Source organism: Juglans microcarpa x Juglans regia, chromosome 7D, assembly GCF_004785595.1.
Source record: "Juglans microcarpa x Juglans regia isolate MS1-56 chromosome 7D, Jm3101_v1.0, whole genome shotgun sequence".
Classification (NCBI taxonomy): Eukaryota; Viridiplantae; Streptophyta; class Magnoliopsida; order Fagales; family Juglandaceae; genus Juglans; species Juglans microcarpa x Juglans regia.
Genome location: NC_054606.1, coordinates 1,587,417 through 1,609,956, shown reverse-complemented (window position 1 = coordinate 1,609,956; position 22,540 = coordinate 1,587,417). Strand labels below are relative to the sequence as shown.

At 33.7% G+C, this 22,540-nt stretch overlaps 5 protein-coding genes across 6 annotated transcripts; 1 reads left to right on the top strand and 4 right to left on the bottom strand.

Moving 5' to 3' along the window:
* The first annotated feature begins 4,081 nt into the window (after positions 1-4,081).
* LOC121239737 (probable F-box protein At4g22030) lies at positions 4,082-5,499 on the top strand. The gene has a single exon (XM_041137042.1). It carries the CDS (start codon positions 4,121-4,123, stop codon positions 5,423-5,425), a length of 1,305 nt encoding a protein of 434 aa, XP_040992976.1. The 5' UTR covers positions 4,082-4,120; the 3' UTR covers positions 5,426-5,499.
* Positions 5,500-7,949: 2,450 nt separating this feature from the next.
* On the bottom strand, positions 7,950-8,924 carry LOC121239875 (agamous-like MADS-box protein AGL80). The gene has a single exon (XM_041137230.1). It carries the CDS (start codon positions 8,922-8,924, stop codon positions 8,115-8,117), a length of 810 nt encoding a protein of 269 aa, XP_040993164.1. The 3' UTR covers positions 7,950-8,114.
* Positions 8,925-9,883: 959 nt separating this feature from the next.
* LOC121239638 (late embryogenesis abundant protein 6-like) lies at positions 9,884-11,127 on the bottom strand. The gene is made up of 2 exons (XM_041136916.1): positions 10,654-11,127; positions 9,884-10,410 (listed from the first exon to the last, which is right to left on the bottom strand). The coding sequence occupies exons 1-2, from the start codon at positions 10,729-10,731 to the stop codon at positions 10,198-10,200; spliced, it is 291 nt and encodes a 96-aa protein (XP_040992850.1). The 5' UTR covers positions 10,732-11,127; the 3' UTR covers positions 9,884-10,197.
* A 139-nt stretch (positions 11,128-11,266) lies between these two features.
* On the bottom strand, positions 11,267-14,220 carry LOC121239637 (uric acid degradation bifunctional protein TTL). 2 transcript variants are annotated; one of them, XM_041136914.1, is made up of 5 exons: positions 13,848-14,220; positions 13,516-13,573; positions 13,183-13,284; positions 12,609-12,759; positions 11,267-12,060 (listed from the first exon to the last, which is right to left on the bottom strand). In XM_041136914.1, the coding sequence occupies exons 1-5, from the start codon at positions 14,084-14,086 to the stop codon at positions 11,603-11,605; spliced, it is 1,008 nt and encodes a 335-aa protein (XP_040992848.1). In that variant the 5' UTR covers positions 14,087-14,220; the 3' UTR covers positions 11,267-11,602. The 2 variants fall into 2 exon arrangements, with proteins under 2 accessions (XP_040992848.1, XP_040992849.1); XM_041136915.1 differs by having other exon boundaries at positions 11,267-12,057.
* Positions 14,221-19,660: 5,440 nt separating this feature from the next.
* LOC121239730 (E3 ubiquitin-protein ligase PUB23-like) lies at positions 19,661-21,236 on the bottom strand. Its single transcript, XM_041137036.1, has one exon. It carries the CDS (start codon positions 21,135-21,137, stop codon positions 19,857-19,859), a length of 1,281 nt encoding a protein of 426 aa, XP_040992970.1. The 5' UTR covers positions 21,138-21,236; the 3' UTR covers positions 19,661-19,856.
* Between the last annotated feature and the right edge of the window lie 1,304 nt (positions 21,237-22,540).

The window sequence follows — 22,540 nt, the reverse complement described above, 5'->3', positions numbered from 1 at the left end:
GATTTGTCAATGGGTTTGCTGTCCTTGATGATCATAACCTTTCTCATTTTCTTTGTTCCCCTCCTTTTTCTCTGGTTTTGAGGCTATATTAATCCGGCCTGCATGCATGTTTGTGCACCTTCTTTATCAAGTACGATATATATATATATATATATATATATATATGTAGTAGTAGCTTAAATATCTGCAGGCTGCATGGCTAATCCTCAAGATGTCATGAGAGTTTGTGTTTTCAGGCGGTACGATCTGTTTAATTAAACGCGGGAAACACCTGCAAATGTTGTATGTTGGCATGCAGTACGTAATTATGAACCCAACATGGAAGCCCCTAATTCTTTTGGTACGTTGTTACCTTTGTGCATTAGAAGCCCCTAATTCTTCATGAGGTCTTGCTCCCATTTATTATATATATCGCACAGCTAGCTGGATTGGCTGCATGTACATGAGGACCGGGATTTAAATTTCCACAAGAATATAAGAACTGAGGATTTTTTAAAAAAATTTAATATATTTATGTCTACGCATGTATACAGAACGTCACAGTATGGATCACAAAATATAGGGGTTCGTATTAATTGCTATATATATATATATATATATATATATATCACATGATCTGCTCCTAATTCTTCAGGTTGTTTAGAATATAATATATATATTGATCTGTTTTCTTGTTATGACTATATATGAGGTATATACATACATACATATATATATATATATCATCTGTAACATGCATATATATATATATATATATATATATATATATGCATGATGCAAGAGTCTATGTCCATTATATTGGACATCTATATATACCATGCTAGCTTTTTGCTCTCAAAAGTTGATGAAACTCGCAATCATGCATGTGTTTTCATGTGATCTTTAAATGCAAGATGGATAAATCCGGATCCCCTCTTGTAAAATCCAAAAATATTGCCCCACGGAGTACTAAATGATCAAGAATACAAATCAAAATATATTGAAATGATCTAAAGATCGGGAGCATATTAATATATATATATATAAGGAATTATTAGCAATGCATTAATTAATTTGTAATTACTAGCTAGCTTGTGCATGCATATTGTGTCTACACGAAGAGCCTGGCAGCATTAATGCAGGTTAACCTTGTAATTAAACAGCTCGCTAGCATTGATTACTTCCTTAACCTTGTCCTTTCCTTTCTTAATTTGCATATTTTGCTTTATCTTATATTTCTCCGCTGTCAATATTATTTTAGCTCGCTCCAACTCCAATTAATATATAATATGGAATACAATAGAACAATTAATTATAAATTCGAGATTACTATAAATATATATATATATGGTCAATTTATTACTATTTGTGGATATATATGTCCCTAATAGAGAAATTATTAATAAGGCTTCATGTTGGTGGGATTTGCTGAGGGTAGCTCAACGGCTATTAGAAAGTACTTCAATATCTTCAGAAAATGGATAAGTACTGCATACTAAATTCTTTCAGCATATATGTTAAGATATAATATAAAATAATAAAACTTATCTCTTCCTATCGATGCGTTGAATAGATCATAAATTGAATATTTTGAGTCTCTTTTTCATTCTTTTTTTTTTTTTTTTTTGTCTAGTCAACATCCAAAAAATCAGCAGCTTACTCTTGATGATGATCGATCGGGCTCGATATAATTAAGTGCCAATTGTGCCAATATTTAAAGATCACTGATAAATATTCTTTTTTCATTATATTATAGATCTTATTAATAATATTTATAGCTTTCTTATAATATAGTGAAATATAAATGATAAATATTAATGCAGATCAATGTGAAAGAAATTAACCATTTAATTTGAAAATTAACAATTAAGGATATTAGAGATATAACAAATTTTTAATAGTCTCGATCCCAATTTGATGATCACATCACATGAATGATAATTATAGTACTAATTCTAACATGATTTTTGGACTATATATGTACGTACGTACCCAGTTTCACTAGCCATGCCATGACCAAGTTCACCTCAATTTATTAATTATTTTTTATTTGATGGACCGACACCAATTATTGATTAAGCCTCTGCAGCTATTTTAATTATTGTAAATTACCCAAAGTGTAATTGGTTGACTAATGGATCACCAACGGGAGCAGCAAAAGACTGATTCCCGCCTTTTGACAAATTCCATGCATTTCGTTTAATTAATTTCATGGAGGTGACCAACTTCACGAAATTATTATGAGATAATATTGAATTAACTTTGTAACATGATGTCGTTTGTCAATCTCTGCAGGCCTCTGATCTCGTAATTAATGAATATCCGAGGATCCCACATCTAATAATAAAAATAAAAATAAAAACTGAGAAAATGTCATGAGTTTCAAAATACGTCTAATTTTAAATTCTTTTGTAAATTTCTTGTCGTCAACTGGCAATAAAATTGTCCTACGTACTAAGAAAAAGGGAAATAAAAAACCAAAAGAAAAGTAAAATAAAAAGTCATTTTCGAGACAATCTATATATATATATATATATATATATATATATATATATGATGAAGTATATATGCATGCATGAATCTGGTTGGCCATTATATATATTTGGATATAATTCATGACAAGGTGGCCGATCGAATGGCCGAATTAAACATGAACACCTAATTTTGATGATCAGACCTAATTAATCCAGTAGTACTACTTTTGGTGGGCCAACTCGATCGTCCGATGTGCATTGCAAATTGCAACGCATAATTTGGTCAAGCAGTAGCAGTAGCAGCTATTAATTAATCAAAAAGTAATTGGGGTTTTCATACAGAGTATAGTAATAATCGATATTTTATAATTTATTTTCAAAAAATCAATAAAATCATGTTATTTTATTAAAAATAAATTTTAATATTGTAAAACTATCCTTAATTTTACGTAGAGTTATAAAAAAAAATTGTAAGTTATCATTTTCATTCCATGGAACATTATATATCCGACATTGTACGAAAGTAAATATTTTTCCTAAGATATCATGATATATACGACTGACAACAACACACACGTGTGTGTATATGAGTTATAACCTAGAAAGAGAAGAGGTACGATGAAAATAAATATTTTTTTCTCCAAATTAATAAATGACTTTAACCAATGAGCCCAATATATATAAAACAAAAAATATATTTGCAATTTTAAAATATGTAAATCCTGCGTACTCCTATTAAAAGAGTGGATAAATTTGTGATCTACATGAAAATCATTTTAGAATGGTGGTTCAAAGAGAGTGCTCGGAACTTACACAGCTTAAGACTATATCTAGCGTTACTTATATAAAAAGAAGTTATTCTATTCTTATACCGGTGTGTAAAACACATCATTCATATTACTTAAACGATAATATTTTATTTGTAAGATTTCAATTTTAAAATTTATTTTTCAAATCAAATTATGTCACGTAAGCACTTTACTAAGTGTGTTATCTACATCGGCTTATAAATATAATTTTTCTATAAAAGAAAATACTCTTTTATTTGAGAAACCAACTTAATTAGTTTGCTTCTGAAGTCCATAATATATAACATGATCAGGTTAATTAAAAAGCTTATATGTTTTGATATCCACTTATATCTATATATATATATATTGCAACTAATAATATTTAGTTATAAATTATATATAATGACCTATTCTAAATTGTCTAAGAATATAAAAATAAAAAAAAAATCTGGTTGAAGGGGCAAACGAAGGTGTGCCGTTTTGTTATTTGACTTGGCGATATTGACCTCTAAAGAGTCGGTCAAAAATTTCAGAACGCATACACTTAAAAAGAGAAACCCCTGGTTTGAAGTAAGATTAATACATATACATAGAAGTTTTACTACGTCGTATGAGAGAACCAAGCAATTAGGCACGGGAGGGAGGGAGGAACTTGAAAATTATGACTCCGGAAATTGGAATGGTCAGCTGATTGGCTTAGTCAATTCATTCATTCCAGTCAAATATTGTTTCTCCACATGATCTTAACGCCTAGCTAGCCAGCTTGTGATCACTATAAATACAAGCCTCCTACCCTCTCTACATCCATTCTCAACGCCTTTCATCTATAGCACAGAAATACAACGAAAGAGAGAGGCTGATCTCAATCCGTATTTCATGGCTTCCCTACAAACTTCACCTCTGCTATTCCCTTCATCTTCTTCTTCTTCTTCTTCTTCGAAGAAAATCCATGCTGCTATTCACGTCCCAAAGCTTCCAAGATTCTTCCAGCCTAATTTGTCGGTTCCAAAGATTCCAACCAGAGATCTGGTTGAGGATATGAACATAAGGGATACTTTCACAAATACAGTCCCGATAGAAAAAAGCATTACTAGTACCAGACCTATTGATGTTAAATCATGCAACTCCAGTGCTAATGTTGTGAATTCCCAACTCTATGCCATCTTAGAGGCCGTCTCTGACAGAGTGGAGATGCATGCCAACATTGGGGAGCAACGTGATAACTGGAACACCCTTCTTTTGAACTCCATCAACATGATAACTCTCACTGCTTCTACCTTGGCCGGCGTTGCAGCCATTGGGGGCGCCGGAGTGCCACTTTTGGCTCTGAAATTATCGTCCGCGCTCTTGTATTCTGCTGCCACGGGGATGTTGCTTATTATGAACAAACTCCAGCCTTCACAACTTGCCGAGGAACAGCGTAATGCTGCAAGATTGTTCAGGCAGCTCCAGAGCCAAATCCAGACTATTATTGCTCTACGTACTCCAACTCAGGAGGATGTGAAAAAGGTTATGGCAAGTGTCTTGGCCCTTGACAAAGCCTACCCACTTCCCTTGCTGGGAGCCATGCTTGACAAGTTCCCTGCAACATTCGAACCTGCTGTTTGGTGGCCTGAAAATCAGTTCAGAGAGACAAACAAATCAAATGTAGGGAAACAGCATTACATGAAGACGGAGAAGAATGGATGGAGTGAGGAACTGGAAGTGGAAATGAGAGATATTATCCAAGTTGTGAAGAGAAAAGACATTGAGGACTACGAAAGGCTAGGCAACTTGGCCTTGAAGATCAACAAGACTTTAGCCATCTCTGGCCCATTGCTTACAGGCATTGCAGCCATTGGCTCTGCTTTTGTGGGTAATGGATCGTGGGCAGCCGTTGTAGCAGTGACTGCAGGGGCTTTAGCAAGCACTGTTACTTCTTTCGAGCATGGTGGGCAAGTTGGGATGGTGTTTGAGATGTATAGAAACTGCGCTGGCTTCTTCCGCCGATTAGAAGAATCAATTGAAGGCACACTAGAAGAAAAAGATTTGCAGAAAAGAGAAAACGGGAAGTTGTTTGAGATGAAGGTGGCTTTGCAACTTGGGAGAAGCTTGTCACAGCTCAGAGAACTTGCAAGAAAATCAGCTTCTTCCCATACCGATGGAATTGAAGTAGATGAATTTGCAAGCAAGCTTTTCTGATTTCGGATTACCGGTCCATTCTTTGGTTTCTTTGATTCTTTTTTACACCAAATTCTTTGTATAATCAACAATGTAACAGAGAAATGTAAACTTTAATAATTCTTTGATTCTTTTTAAGACAAACTCTTGGTATTATAATCTCAAAACATTCGATACAAAAACGCCGATTCCAAATTTCTTGCACCAGCTGAAAGGGACCCCCACCCCAAAAAAGGTTAATTGACGATTTGGTTGATGGCTGAACATGTGCCGGCAGAATATTCAAAAAGTACGGTCCGATTGGACGGCTTAGATTTTCTGAAAGTTGACTATTCTTGCACAACGATTCACAAACATTTTAGGGGACAAAATCCCATATTACGAGACGGAAAATGCCATCATTAATATGGGTATTTTTACCTTTAGAAATACGGAGAAATGATATATATGTTTTAAGAAAAATGATAAACATATAACATTCTATATAATAATATTTTAAAAGAAATAGTATTTTTGTAAAATACCTTATAAAACTAACATCATTTTATAAAAATATTTTTATTTTATAACATGTGTTTTGAAAAGTATTGTGTGTTTATCACTACTCATATTTTAAATGCACAATTCTTGCAAAATTTTTATAAAAAAATAGATTTCATTTTAAAAAAGTATAAAAAATTTCTTTTTTCTTAATAAAATCTACAATTTTACAAAAAATTTAAATAAAACTTATAAGACTTGTATTTGACATTACTAAGAAATATATAGGATGGTATCTCTCTCCATCTGTTGCCTAGCGGAGATAATCGATATACTCTGATGATTTGATTCTATATATATATATATATATATATATGATGTCTGAAGAGCTCAAGGTTGGGAACTTGTAACTGCTGAACATGTTCAATGATATTCCACATTTGGAAATATTATATATATAATTAAATAAAACAGAACTGATCGGGAGGAAAAAACTTGGAGGAATGACATACAACATGGTATATTATCAATGAATATTACTGTTATTCTAATGATTTTACACCACACAATATCTACATAGTATAATTTGATTTAAAATATAAATTTTAAGTTTTAAAATTTAAATATTATTATATAAGTAATGTGAATTGTATATTTTACGCATCAATTTGAGAATAAACTAACTCATAATTAGTGAAGAAAAATGCTAGGGAGTCCGTTTTGGACTCCTTTTTTTTTGTCCGTTTGATTTTTTTAATTTTTTTTACTTAGTGATTAAGAAAATATTGTTTAATAATATTGTGAATTTTTTTCTTTTTTTTTAAATATTTAAAAGTGTTCAAAAAAATGATGTGAAAAAAAAAACAAAAAATCTTTAAAAAAAAATTTGCAAATTATTGTTTTAACACTTTTAAATATTTTAAAAAGAAAATTCATAATATTATTAAACAATATTTTCTTAATCACTAAGTAAAAAAAATTAAAAAAACCAAACGGGCAAAAAATAAGGGAGCCCGCTAGCATTGCTCAATTAGTGAATGATCGGCAATGCCATGAAAAAGGGGGTAAAAGAATATATTCATGATATAAATGCATGCATTTAGAAATGATACCATAATTAATGTTGAGCTTTCCTTTCAGGCTGAAGTTAAATTATCTTAAAGTTAGAAAAACTCTTTGAACAATATATAACATCTAATGTATCCGATCGACGAATATATATTGTACTCATCATTAAATAAGAAGACCGAATGATCCAAACAAACAGTACTGGATAAAAAATAATGAGAAATGATACTTGCAGTCGTGAGTGTGCAAGCGTCTTGCAGTCGCTTTGAAAAAATTGAATAAATATGGGACCCACATGAAAATAAATTAATTTTTTAATAGTGAACCTCACTCTTTTTCAAAACGACTGCACAGCATTTGCGCATTCCACGACTTATGTAGCATTTCTGAAAAATAATACGGAGTATTATTTCCTTGAACGCTTTCCAATTTTGACGTATTAGGAGTTAGAACCTCATCTTCTCCTCTTTTCCTCTTTGGGTGGATGTGGAGGAGATATTATATTTATATATATATATATATATATATATATATATATAGTAATGAGGTGTACAAACTTGGTGTATTCTTTTGAAAAAAAAGTGAGATATACCATACAAAAGTTAATTTTTTTATATGAATCTTATATTTAATTATTTAATTTTTTTAAAAAAAGAGTATGCGGCGCATACGTAATTTATAACTGTAAATATCATTATTTTTTCATACGAAATACAATCTTAACATTTCAATACATTAACAGAAATGGTTTGTTTTTACTAAAATTTGTTGTCTTTTTGGGACGAATAATTGTTAGTAAAAAAAATGCGTTTTTTGTTTATCATATATTAATTTTTATATTGGTATAGTTTTATTGTCATGAAAAATAAGAAAATTTAAATTGGGCATAAATATTAAAAGGATCAGATAAACATCACTCTAACAAGATCTTAAGAAATCTTCGAGCATTTCAAACTCCATAAACATAATTAAGCGAGATAAAAATGTCGTGAAATTAGGGATGGGAAAAATAAGAAGCGGCAGATGAGTGGTTATGTGCGTGATTCACTTGATCATACGTACGTTCTTGCTTGGTCTAGCTTGTTTTCTTCTATTCAAATTTGATCCACGAAGAGATAGCAGAGGATATATAATTATATCCATGATCTTTTCCTGGGAAAACTTAAGGGAAAGGGAAACTCGACCACAAACCATTACCATTGAATCCATATGGCAGCATGTCTTCGTTTTTGCCAAAACCCACGTTCTCATTCGATTTCAGCAAATCCATCAGCCATTGATGATTCTGCGGTTCCATCATGTCTTCGTTTCTGCCAAAACCCACATTCTGATCATTAGGTTTCAGCAACTCCGTTAACCATTGCTGATTCTGTACTGTTGGATCCATGGCCGTATCAGTTGTGTTCTTTGCTGCCTGATCATTCTTCTCCAGATCATGAGTACTACTGATCATATGGCTGCTCGTCGCTGTCACGACTTGAGGAGGCGGCATTTGATGAGCCTGAAGTGACTTAATCTTCTCTTCAATTTCCTCAATATTTTTCTCAACGAGCCATCCCAAGTCTTTCAAGTCGACAACACTCAGATTTTGCAACCCTTGATCACCAACCAAACTCCTGTACATGACTTGGGTCATCTCCTTCTCCCGGTTCTCTCTCTGCTGTTTCTTCAGCTGTTCCTCAGCTTTGCTAATCCTTTGCCTCAGGAAACTATCTTGGTTCACCATTTTTCTGCTTTGTTCCGCTTCGGGCATCTTCTTAAACCTCACAATTGCACGTTGGACTCCCATGGCGGATGGCCAAACCTCAGGTTGTGAGTCATAGGGACAGTAAATAATTGCGCATGTTTGGATTCCACAAAGGGTACTAAGCTCACTCATCTTCTTCATCAGTCCCTTCTTCCTTTTCTTGAAAGTGGCCTTCCTTGCACTATCATTTGTGATGTATGCAAGCTTAACTTTCTTTCTTGTCATGTCTGGATCGAGGCTAACTAGCTAGCTAACTTTGCTAGAGATGATTTCACAAGGAAATATGAGTTGGAAGGGTGTTAGCTTTTTTCCCCAAAAAGCATGGTATATGTAGTAGTAAATTAATGTAGAAGATATGGGCTAGTACTTAATGTAGAAGATACGAATCTTTTAAAATAGATGCCTTTGTTGATGTAGAAGATATGGGCTTGAATAGGGAGCAAGAGATATGGACTGGTTGGCAAATTAATTTTTTGTACTTTTAATATTTCGGTTTCCGATCAATTTATTGTAGACTTTATATTGAATAATATATCTTAATATATATATATATATACTATGATCTAATTTGAACTAGAAGGTTCAATATTCCATGACCATTTTAGCATTTATAAATTATAAGTGAAATATATAAATCAGGAAAAAGTATTAATGGTCGATCTAATTTTGATCAATATCATAAAAAATCATCATGAATTGACGAAACCTCTAGTACCATTTAATTAATTTAAGAGCTAGATCTACCACGAAGATCATCATAAAATTATCCTGATGCGAAATTGATTCCATATCGAGTGATCTTGATAATCAAATATTAATTCCATCGTACGTATACATACCCTTTTAGAAGAGATACGAAAATGATTATGATGAAATCATCCAGAAAAAATCTCCCTATTTAGAAGATAAGGGAAACGTATATATATATATATATATATAGAACAAATGGATAATTAATTTGGGATCGTTTATTATATCCTTCATTAATTAATTGGATAGATTCTCACAAACCGTGCGTGTAAACGTGCTTGCTCGATTCGCTGTACTTCTGGAACGTAATATTAATTTACACGTACATTCGCTAGACTCTCCCGATCTGTATCCATATGCGTGAATGCATGCATGGGGACGTAGCCAAGCCAAGTCACGATGATCATGATGATCAGTACTTATACGTAAAGAAGTACACAAATCACGTATTCTGTAGATTATAATCGAAATCTATTTTCCCGTCACATCATGATCAGTTAATACAAAAAAGAATATTCATATTATAAATTTTTTTTTTTAATAGTTGTAATGAACCTCACAACAACTCTAGATTATATATGTGTAACATGACCAACAATATTCATGTATAAGAGGCGAGAATGATCGCTAACATGAATCATGTGCATGTCAAATCACGAGATTCAACATACAATTGAACAACAACTATATAATTAGTTGACGAATGGTCGGGCAGAGTGGGTAAATGGAGCTCGATCTGCAGAATGCATCAGCACAGCAGGGGCGCTGCTGTTTCCAGTCTGGTCTGCCGGGGGTCGACGCCACTTGCATCGGGCTGCTTAGGCTCATGCTTGGCTGCTTCCCTTTCTACCAGCTTTTGCCCGGCCTTGGCCACATGCAATCCCATTGCAGCCTCGGCCTCTTTCGCCAGTCTCACCTCATGAGCAACCTCCATTCTAGCTTTTGCTATATCTTTTTCGGCCTGAGTTTTTAATTAAGTTGATAAGCATAACATTACATGCTTTTATTTGATACCGCATTTAATTACACTTCAAACTTTAGTTGGTAGCTAAGTAGTGAAGAATCCATAAATAATTAAAAATTGGCATTATATATATTTGTACTTATAAATACTTATTAGCAGTACCCCAAAAACAGTAATTACTATCAAAGTGCGCTGCTTTTATATATATATGATCATCATATGATATTTCTTCTTAATTACCTTCTCTTCGGCCTTTGCTTCGGCCTTGGCCTTGCGCATCTCACTCATGTCATGCAGCTTGTCCTTCACAGCCTGCATTTTCTCACTACTCTGGTCCCAGTATTCTTCACGTACAACCTACGAAAACTCGAATGAAGTTGTCTTTGTTTTTTGCGAGCAAACACATTAATGCCGAATGGCACCCCTTGTATATATATATATATATATAGAATTCCACAAGTTCCCTTCTCTCTCTCTCCCCTTATCTTGTGGCTCTGGACATGACAAGCGTCGTGTATGCAGATTTAATAGCAAGTTCTGGACACTTGAGGACACAGATTAATCTAGCGCATTCATCTAAGCCGTAAATAACGATTCAATAATGAGATCCAATTCTTACGATAAATTGCTGAAGAATGGCTCATCTCCTGCCCGACTCGATTGTAACCAATCGCATTTACCATTTTATCACTTCAGAAAATACTATATATAGTCCCCTTCATGATGCACACAGTGTATCAATCAGGAAAAACAACGTCTATTAATCTGCCTTCAGTTACATAACACTGCACCGAAGCAAGTGGGAAGAATCTATAAGAAACTGAAGCAATCTTAAGTTTGGCTAGGTCAGATCGTTCCTGAATGCACTAAACCACTGGCAGTACAATTCATATATCCTCTCTTTACATGTATCACTTCGCGTATATTCAACGCGTTCTACATGCTCTTCAGAGACATAGCACACCAACATTACAGTAACAGTAATCAACATGTTTTACATGCATCTCAATGACTCAGCACAGACATTACAGTGACAAGATAGCATGTCGATATCATCATTACACTCTTTCAAACTTGTTTCCCATTAATTCAAACGATCTGTCTTTAAATACTCGCAACTTTATTCATCCTAGGAAACTTGCAGCAGAAATACAGCCAAATTATTTGTCTTCTGATCTACCACAAAGTTCTAGCTTCCACGGTAAGTACTGAACGAGAATGGTGAAAGAAGCAGAGGAACATGAAAATGTTCCTTCCCCTGCGACTCTCTGATTTCAAACACAATAGAAACATAAGGAAAAAACCCAGCTGGGTTGTATTTACCAGTGTTGAAACTTATTCTGTATATCCCAGGGTCCACTACATTAACTATGCTCGTCAATTGACCACTTCGTCCATCATTATCTGTAGTTGAAGATCCTTGAAATATCCAACCTCCAATGTCTGTCTCACCAAATGATGGGCGGGGTTGAGTGCCCTTCCACATTTCCAAACGTACTTCAATCCCAGCAGCTGGACACCCTCGGGAAACATCCAAGACATGAGTTGTAATGGGCGGACGAGTTCGAGTTGGAATTTGAGATGTTTTCACAGCTGTTGCTTCAGAAGTGACAGTTAAATGGCCTCCAATAATGCTCACACGATCTTCTAGAAAAAAAAAAAAAAAAGGAATAGATTTGGCATGAATTCAAATGATAGCAAAACATGTAAGGAAGGGTAAGAGACCTATCTCACAATCGGGTTGGGAACAATTAAAAGTTGGCGAGAAGTTGGAAGCAAAAGGAACATATCATAGAAACTTCAAAGAGCCATAGAAATAGGCAACAATTTTCAGAGTAACTATAACTATAAATTAATCTAAGGAGAAAGAAACTAGGAAAAAGTTGATAGCATGTGACAAACTCTTTTAAATTTTGTTATATGACGCAGGTTTTGAGATTTAGGCAGCAGCCCCGTTCAATCCTGGACCACACCTTTTGGAGAACTTGCTAGGTGTAGGACCTTTGTAGCTGGTACAGAGATCACCACACTGCACCTACAATTTATCCCACTGTATTTGATTCTAAATTCTCTTCAGAGAATTTGCATGTTGGGGTAAAGCAACACCTAAACCTGAGATTTAATAATTTGACCAAGTATATTCCCTTTTCGGACATAGAAAAAGTTGTTCTAAAACAAAACAAAATATAAAGTACCTTCTACTTTCTTTGCAACAGCTGCAGGATACCGGTCAATTGTATCTTTGGCTTTGCTTGAAGAGAGCTTTGCAAGGCGTAGTTCCGTTATTTTCATTTGCTCCTGAGCAGCAATCTCAAACTCAATTATGGGCCTATTTGGGTAACGATTCTGCAAAGATAAAAGAATCAAAACTATTTACACCAAACAGCCACCTACAAACTCCATAGGCCTTCCAAATGAATTTCATCTAGAGAGAAATCAGGTACCATTTTACATTCAGTTGATCAATATGAGAAACAATTACGTAAAGTCGGACAGTATAGTTTTTAAACAAGCAGCATATTTTCCTCTATCTCATGAAATTATAAGCAAAAATCAGGTAACTATCTCCCAGCACTATAAACGTACGCTACAGAGCAAAAGAAGAACTGCCATACGTGAAATTGTTTACCGATTACATGGAACGAGAAAAATATCTTAAGACACCCTTGATAATTCTGGCACTTAATGATGGCAATCCCAAGTATTTCCACAAAATCACGTTCACCATATTATGGTCAGTTGAAAATCAAACTTTAACTTAAAATTTACCTTCAACTCTGAAAGTATTTCATCAGAAGTTCTCCCGGATGCACATATGAGAAATATAAAACCAAACTTTTCCCTATATCGAGCATTCCATTCAGAGAGTTCCTGCACAGGCCAAGTAGACATATTAATGCAACGACAGATGAGCAGATTTAAGTGAATTAAGTGTGGACATCCCACACCACCACCCCCCCTCCCAATGGAGGGTTCTTGATATATAGCAAGAAGAAAACATCAACTTGATTTGCTTATTTCCACAAAATGTATCAAGAGGAAGGTACAGGCCATCTTCAAATAGATACAGTCTATTCTATTTTGTGGCTACAGCATACTAACCTGTAAGGTAGACCCGGTAGCAGTTGCAATAGCAGTCGATTGCTCTCCCTTACTCCACCTACAAAAATTTTCTTGACCAATCACTTGCATTGCAAAGGCATATAAGAAGAATAATCATTCCTACGGCACAAAAAGCAAGAAAACGGGAAAGGGGCTGGAGATGACAACAAATTAGTTGGGAACTACAGAAGCCATTTCACTTAATTGCTCCTCCGATTTTCAATTTGTGGGTAATCTTATAATAAACAGTATTCAACTACACTAAGATTTAAATCAGTCCAAGAATAACAAAGCAAAGGAATTCAGACTAAAATTTTAACAAAGAACTCAACTGGGCACTAGTGGGACTTGTGCGGTGGTGGGGGGGAGCAGGGGTGGAATCACCGATCGGGGGATGAGCGGAAAAGGCTTGGAGCCAAGCATTAACGTCAACCTTGTTGAACCATATGTCTCTCGCAGCACGGACGGCTTCTTCCAGTGAAGCGAAAGGGGAGGCCAAAGCCATTTCCTTGGCGAATTTGGTGCTTCCGCAGCATGCTAGGAAGTCCTTCTCTTCGAAGCCTAACTCCATTGCTTGACTTCTCTCTCCCACTCCGTGCGTGTAAAAATCTCTGTTTTTTGTGAGAAAGCGGAGCCGAACGCTTTGATGGCTTAATGGTACACGGCCTTGAGTGCTCCATAAAAAATAAAAATAGAAAAGTCCGATTTTGTGGTTTAATTTTTGAGATTCTTTAACAATTACTAGTGTCAATTTTTATTTTTAACATTGAAGCTTAGTTTATGTTTTGACGTTTAAAAGTTAAATAATTTAAAATAGAAAAAAGAAAAAGGTAATTTATAAAATTTTAATTTATATCCTAAATTATCAAAATTATTAATTTATTTCCTAAATGATCTAAATTATTGATTAATTTGATTAACATCTTTTCGTTTTCTGTACAAAAAAAAAAAAAAAAAAAAAAAAAAACATATGACATAATTTTTACTATCAGATCTGAACTATTTAAGGCATAAAATGATCCCTTTTATTTAAGATCATGTAAATTGAAGTTAAAAACGTAATTTGTTTTTCAAATAAAAAAGTTAAAAAAACCAAGATGGAGATATGACTTCTAAAAACTTGGACATATTTATCATGTGTTTTTATTTGTAGTGATTCCTTGTTTTTATTTCAATTTATATCTCTGAAAATATTATGTAAGATTAATAAAATAAAATAGAATCGTTTCAAATGAATTATCGATTGACCTTTAGGAAAATTGGGAATTTTGAAATTATGTTGTGATTTATTGTGTCGGATATTGCCGCCATAGAAAACTATTCTATTGTGACTGTATTTAGGATGTCGACACTTATCAAATTAAACTGATCATGTTGTCAACGGCCCAACGGAGGTAACGATCGACCTGTGTGTGGGTAGCTTTACAAAAGCAAAAACAAAAAATGTTTTATTTTGATTCCAATGATCAAAATCAAAGAGAAAGTCTACTTTGCCTCCTTAATTTGATACTTCTATTTGACTCTTAGTCAAAATTTATTTTTTTATTTTATTTTATTTTTACTTAATGGTTAAGGAAGTGATTTTAAGTGTATTGGTGTATTTTTTTTATTTTTTAAATATATTTAAATATGTTAAAAAAATGTGAAAAGAAAAAAGAAAAAAAAAATTTACGCTGGGCGGTATGCCCAGCGGTCAAAATGGGGCGGCATAGTAGCCGTCCCCAAAATCAAAAGAGCACGGTTATATATCAGCTGTACTCTTCGCACACCAACTTACATGTTTGTTTGTTTGTTTTTTTTTTTCCTCTCTCAACACAGTGTGTTGCGGCTATAGCGCCTGATGTAAATAATTTTTCAAATCAAAATATTGGTTTCTTCATGTTCATTTGGCCGCTAAATTCATCTTTTATTTCCTTCTTTTTGGCCCTTTGTTATCTGGAAGCCCTCAAGAATATTGGAGCAGCTTAGTGCATGGTGATGGTATGGTTGACTCGTACTTCTCTATGGTGGATGATAAAGAGTGGGAATTAGATATTATAAAACTCCGTGCAAGCTCTAATATGCCTATATTGTCCATTGCAATGCTATAATTTTGGTATTTTTGAACAGCGCGACATTGTACATTGAGAAGTAATATTTGTAGTTACAGAATGCGCAAGCGCCGCACGAGATTTTTGAAAAAAAGTAAATAAATATTAGACCCATATAAAAAAAACTAATTTTTTAATAATAGATCATACTTTTTTTTAAAATGATTCATGCACGACGTTTGTGCACTCCATGATTATACGTAGTATTACTCTTATACATTATATATGTCTCTGCTAGTGTGCTGACGGTTTCTTGCCGGCTTATTGGTTTTTGAATCTGAATAATTGGGACTGCTTGCCCTGGCTTAGTTTTATTGTGCTTTCCGTGTAGGCTCTTTTGGCAGCTAATTGGATGGTGTGATTAATTTCTATCCATATTACATGTTATAAGCTTTGTAATTTCTATGTAAGCAGTACTGTGAATTAGTGTTACAGATTGCTTATGATCAGCTTATCATGCCTTTGTAAGCATCGTAGCTTTCAGTCTAGGGTTGGATGTTGTGCAAGGGTGTAACCGCTTTGCAGTATAAGGTACTGATCTTTGTATTGGTTTCTTCCAATGAATAAAATTATTAAAAATGCATATCAAGACAATATATCACCGAAGAGGTTGGACGTATGCTACTCATTATCCAACACTACACACTTTACATATTTTAATATTATTTTTTATTATTTTATTTTATTTTTATTAAACTAATTGAGTTGTTCTACATATCATCCATACATCACATATTTGTTATAGGAAAAATAGAAAAAAATAAAATAAATAGGTATGTGGTGTGTAGAGATGATAGGTAAAATTATTCATCATGGAAATTTTGTTTTGCTCATGTGTCACAAGCTGCATGCATAGCCTCGTTACTGGTCTCTTCGGCAGAATGCCTTGCAGCTTGCAGGAGCCATCCTTCAAATGCAGAATGCCAGTTCGAGAAGACATGACTGCTAGTGATGATGTTCTTTTGATAGCGGACCTGCTCTACAATTTATCATAACTTCCTACGGCAATGGAGTCTCACCACGCCAAAGTTCTCATTTCAGGATCAATAATCAATTTATTCAAATAAGCAGAAGTGTGCCTTCGATTGCCTTAAATAGAACTACTAACAAGTAATTGATCCTAGAATAATTAACAAACTAAAATTCTAAATATTAAATACTAACACAAATGGATTAACATCTTTATTGATAATCACTAATGGATTAAAATCTTTATTTCCTTGTAGATAACTACGACACTAATAGACTCCCTCTGATGATGCTGCTTTAGAATAAAAATATGGGCCCCTGCTTCTAAACTACCAAAATGTATTTTCTGGGTAAGAAAACACCTTAAATATGAATCTATAAACCTTACACTACAAGAAAAATGAGTTTTTGTGACTAATTTATTACGATTAAAAGACTATTTACAACTAATTTTAGTTGTAAATAATCATTTTGTTAGAATTAACTGATCGTAAATAAGCAGTTTTCTTGTAGTGTTAATATATAATATCTAGCTAAGATAAGAATTCATTGTAGTTTTGGTGGATTTTTAATAAGGTTTGGGCCATGGAAAATCTTAGGCCCATTTTTAGCTATTGAACATATCTGACCCGATCCGTAATTAGGGAGTTTTATAAATTATATTAAACCATTGTATGACCATACTGTATCTTTGATCTTTCATCTGAATAAAATTCTTTACAATTCTATGAATATAGGCACGTTGCCAAATTATGTAAATCTTGTATCCATATGTAATTAATTGTGTTTTTGTTTTATTTTTTCTCTTATATATCATTAGTAACAATTTGACCTTTTATGATCATAGAATAAATGATGAGGGTCTCTCTTCATCATGATATGAATTAATCTTAGTTGTAATGCTTTTATTTTGTCCAACGGAAAGATATCCATCGGATCAACACGATCATTAATGTGGTCTCTACCCTCTGTTTTCTTACTACACCTACTAATAATATATATATATATATATATATATATATATATATATATACATATATATCAAATTGTAAGGAATATATGACTTTGTACGTACAAGCTGTATATATATAGTATCAGTAAATATATAGAGAGTTCAATTATGAGTTGGGAAAAGTTGACATGACCTCAAATATTATTATATATTTAAATACTCATATGACCCAAAACCAATTATTTATTTATTGATGAAAAACATTTTTCTTTTGACTTGGCATATATGAGTTGTACGTACCGAAATATAAAAATATTTAAAAATAAAATAAACATCTTTTTAGCAAATGGTTGTTCGGTCCAAATTGGGAACTCCAGATCATCAAGTAGTACTACGTACTAGGAAGTAACAGATCGCCTAGCTAATTGGACTTCAAACCTTCGATCATAGCTAGGCATTAATTTATAATTAAAAACATTGACAAAGTAATTACGTACATGAGGCCATCGATCATCATGAGTTTAACTTGAGGTCTTGGTCGTATGACGTACTTTGAATTAATATGGACAGTACGTAGTTTTCCCAACTCCGAAAGGAGTAGTAGTATTTATTGTATTATGGGACCATAGAATTTAGGTGAAACCGTGCAACATTAACGCAGGTTGCTCGTGTTCTTTACAATCTTGAACCTTGTAGCTAGCTAGCTAGGTAATTGACCAGCGCCCAACTACCAACCTCTTATATATGCACCACACGTCTTTGAACAATTTCCAGAAGTCACTGTTCTGCATTCAACGTAAGCTAACTACAATTGAATATATCATGTACGTTGAGATCATATTGGTAGAATATACATAAAGAGAAGAGATCAAATAATAAAAATATATATATATAGCATGTTTTACGTACTTTCTTTTTTTAAGGTGGAAGAATCATGCTAGACGTTATGTGATCTCAAATTAGTTGCATGTCGGCAAGACTTGTTTACCGATTACTACACGAAAAAGGTTTACCGATTAATTCCTCGTTTTGTTTCCAATAATTAAGGGCATATTCTTCTAGTTTTTCAAGTAGAGCTATCAAAGAGATTTAGGGCATAGTTTGACCACCAAATTATTAAGTTTGCGGTCCACACAAGAAAGCAACATACACAGATACATAGCCCAACAAGTTTTTCTTGCATGCATGAGTATTTTAAAATAATTGCGATGTTCATGAAATGGATATATATGTATGTGTGTATATATATATATATATATATATATATATATATATATATATATACATACTAAAAAAAGCTAGCCCATTAAAAAAAATCCATCATTTCTTATTAAGATAGTTTCCTTAATTAATTTGACCACCATATAAGTACTTTGAATAAATTCAATAATTACATGAAAATTATGATGGTGTTTATATTTTCTTTTTTTTCCTCTAGCTACCAAATTAAATTCCATGGCAGAAGTCTAAATCGCCGTAATTGCCAATAGCCAGTGAGAGGATCATATTCGATTACATTATATATGTATCAGTGATCAATATCTCAATACATATATACATATGTTTGTTTTAATTTCATTGTAAGTAACGTGTACATGCAGATGATTCCATTCCTAAACTCAATTGAATTCTATCTAAGTTAATTAGTTTGATGGAGATTTGAGAGCATCCTTAAGGACTAGTAGTAGTCCTCTTGCATGGATTAGTTGATTAATCAAATTAATTCAGGATGTTAATTTGAGAGTAAGCGTTGCAATATTATCATCATGATTGGCGTACCCATCTGATCAAAATTATTTGGGAGATTAAATTTGTATTCGATCGTGATCTTCCTTATCAAACCAGGAAATTAAAAAAATCTAATCATAATATAATATATAATTACGGCCATGAGTTTAATTAATTTGCTTATTCAAGGGATATTTCTGGCCTTAATCATGTGTCAATAACGTTTAATCATGAATGAATGGTCCAAGGGGAGGATGCAATTCATTATCAATAAATACAAGAAACGCTAATTCCATGTGATTAATCAATAGAAAAAAAATGATAGCTAGGCACGTACAATATATATATATATATATGATCATGATCATAAGATAATATTCAGGAATAGATGGATATAAAGTACGTAACAAATTAAATTGAAAACTCCAAAATCCAAACCTCAAATTCGAAATAGAAAGCAGGGAAAAATGACCAACCATATGTATTAATTTGATCATGACTTAAACTCAAACTTTCTTAAGAAAATTATAACATTCTATATGTCTCTGTATTAATTTCAGTTCCATCATCATCAATATTTTCTAATCCTTAGCAAGCTATAATCATTCAGTACTATTCACTAATGCCAAATATTCCTTCAACTCACTAGGAAAACAAGGGTAGCGCCTCCATGAATTGCCATGCAACTTGAATATCTTTATCGTCTTATCCTTGGTTGAAGAGCGGCCATCGATGTGCAACAATGGCAAGAGCTTCTTCACGGATCCACAAACGACCATTTCCTCCAAAAGTCTGTCCGTAGGGTGAAAGCTACAGATCAACCACAAAATCTTCACCACAATCTTTGTCGCGGTACTCGAGAGATGCAACATTTTCTTGGAGATCGCAGCGATGCCCATGCCATGCTCCACTAACGCCTGCCTGCCTTCTGCGCATTCACATAGTAGTTTTAGCAACAGCAACGCTTTCTCGCATTTGGATCGGCTCGAGTCCGGGAGAAGCTCGATCAGAACACAAACTGCGCCGGCTTCTATTGCCCGTAATCGGCTTTTCTTTGAACCTCCAAGTATTTCTATTAGAACTTCTAAGGCACGTGAGCTTGCCTTGGTGCATATCTCGTCCGAAACCAGCTCTAACAAGGATTTGAAGAAATCTATACCTTGATCTTGAATGAAAGAGTTCCAATCATAGTTACTTTTGGCCATCTTTTGGAATATGGTAAGGGTGTATAGCCGGGCCTCAGCACTTCCTCTTTGGAGCATGATTTCCATGGACTTCATAGATTCGGGTTTGGATAACAATTCAAGGGTTTTTTCTTCCTCCGAAAATGGGAGTTTTTGCAGCACACCCAAGGCCTCTTCACAGGCTCTAAACGTTCCAAAATCGGAGCTCTCAGAGAGAATTTGTACGACTATTTGGACTAGTACTTCAACCCCATTAGATTGAATAAAATCGGCTTTGATCTCATCATCGCCTATTTCGATAATTGACTGGAGTTTCTTCAAGGAACTTACCTTGAAAGGCGAGGATTCAATCGTGTTGAGTAGTGACAAGATGTCATCATGCTTGACCGAAGGTTGAGACGTCGACGAAGACGATGACGACGAAGAGCAGGATTGCGATATTGCTTTATTTAACCAGGCAATGATGAGCCTCTTGAGGGTATGATTCGGGGTGATATCAAAGTTCTTGATGCTCTGCATTGTAGCCGGGCAGGTCGCCTTCTTGTAAGCAAAGAACCATTTCTCGATGTTCTTTCTTTCATAGCTGACGCCGGTGGAGATGGTAACCGGGTCTTTCATTAGCTCAATGGAAATGGGGCACAAGAAATCATAAGGTGGAACATTCATGGTTAGATCTGGTTTCCTCTCTATCTCGTCCATTAATCTCAATGTGAAAGAGAGTGTGAGGCTGTAGATAGCTAGGCTACATATATACGAATTAAAAGGGGTGTAGAAATTTTAAAGAAGGAAGAAATCAAAGTCAAAATCTAGTGGATGTCTTTGCTAGCTAGTTGTTAAACATGGAAACCACAGGGAAGGACATTTATTTATGGAAATTTGCAAAGTTTTCCTTCCTTTTTTTCATTAATACATATACATCTTGAATACTCTCTCTTTCCGGCCACTTGTCAGCTAAGTGCGTACGCCAAGTACTAATAATTTGTAGAACTTTTCCAGTGTACCCCAACATTTTCAAGTTTATTTTATTTCTATCCCTTCCAAAGACCATGGCACCAAATCAGGTTATAAACATTGAACATTTACTGGCATTACTGCAAATTACGTATATACATGTCTATATATATATATATATATATTTCTTTCTTTCTCTTTTCTTATATGTTTCTAATTACCTAAAGAGATCGAGTCATGGTTATATATTGATATATATATCTGGGTCTAGGTTGTCTGCATGCAGCCTCGTTGAACAAACTTAAATGCTGATAATCAGTCATTAATTTATAAATGCGTTTATGGTTTGAGCATTAATTATGTGTTTTTATTCCAAGGACGAGAAATAAGCAATATTACATGCTGTATTAAGTAGCTATATATATGAAAAATAATATTTGTAGTCGTGAATTACGTAAGTACTGTGCAATCTTTCTGAAAAAAATTAACAAATACGGAATCTACGTGAAAAAAAAAACTAATTTTTTAATAGTAAATTTTACTATTTTACAAAAAAATTGCATATCGCTTGCACAGTACTCTACAATTGTATCTAGCATTTACTTAATTGTAATAGCTAGCTAGATAGCCAACTCATTAACATTAACATATATGAAATGACAGAAAGCTAGAATTTAAATGTATTTTGTGCACTGATTCATCATTCAATAGGTTTCATTTAAAGGCCAGCCAGCAATCATGTAAAGGAGATCATCATCAAGTAATATGCAGGTTGCTAATGTAATTCATTATAACCATGCACAAGGCGACTATTTTAATTTCTCGAGATATTCCTCAATGTTTTAAACCAGTAGGAGAAAGACATACAAATAAAATATATATTGGATGCATATAATATATACGCATAATATATATTTACTGCTCCACACACACACACATTTATATATATACATATATATATATATATATATTGTGTGTGTGCGCGTGTGTGTGTGCGAGCTTTGTATAATTCCTTTAATTTATATTTTTTATGGTAATATTATAATGATTTCATGAATACTTAATTACATCATGCATCAATTGTTACGGGCTAACCATTGTTCTACGAGTTTAAGAAATTGTGGATACTGATTAATTTGGTTAAAGATCAT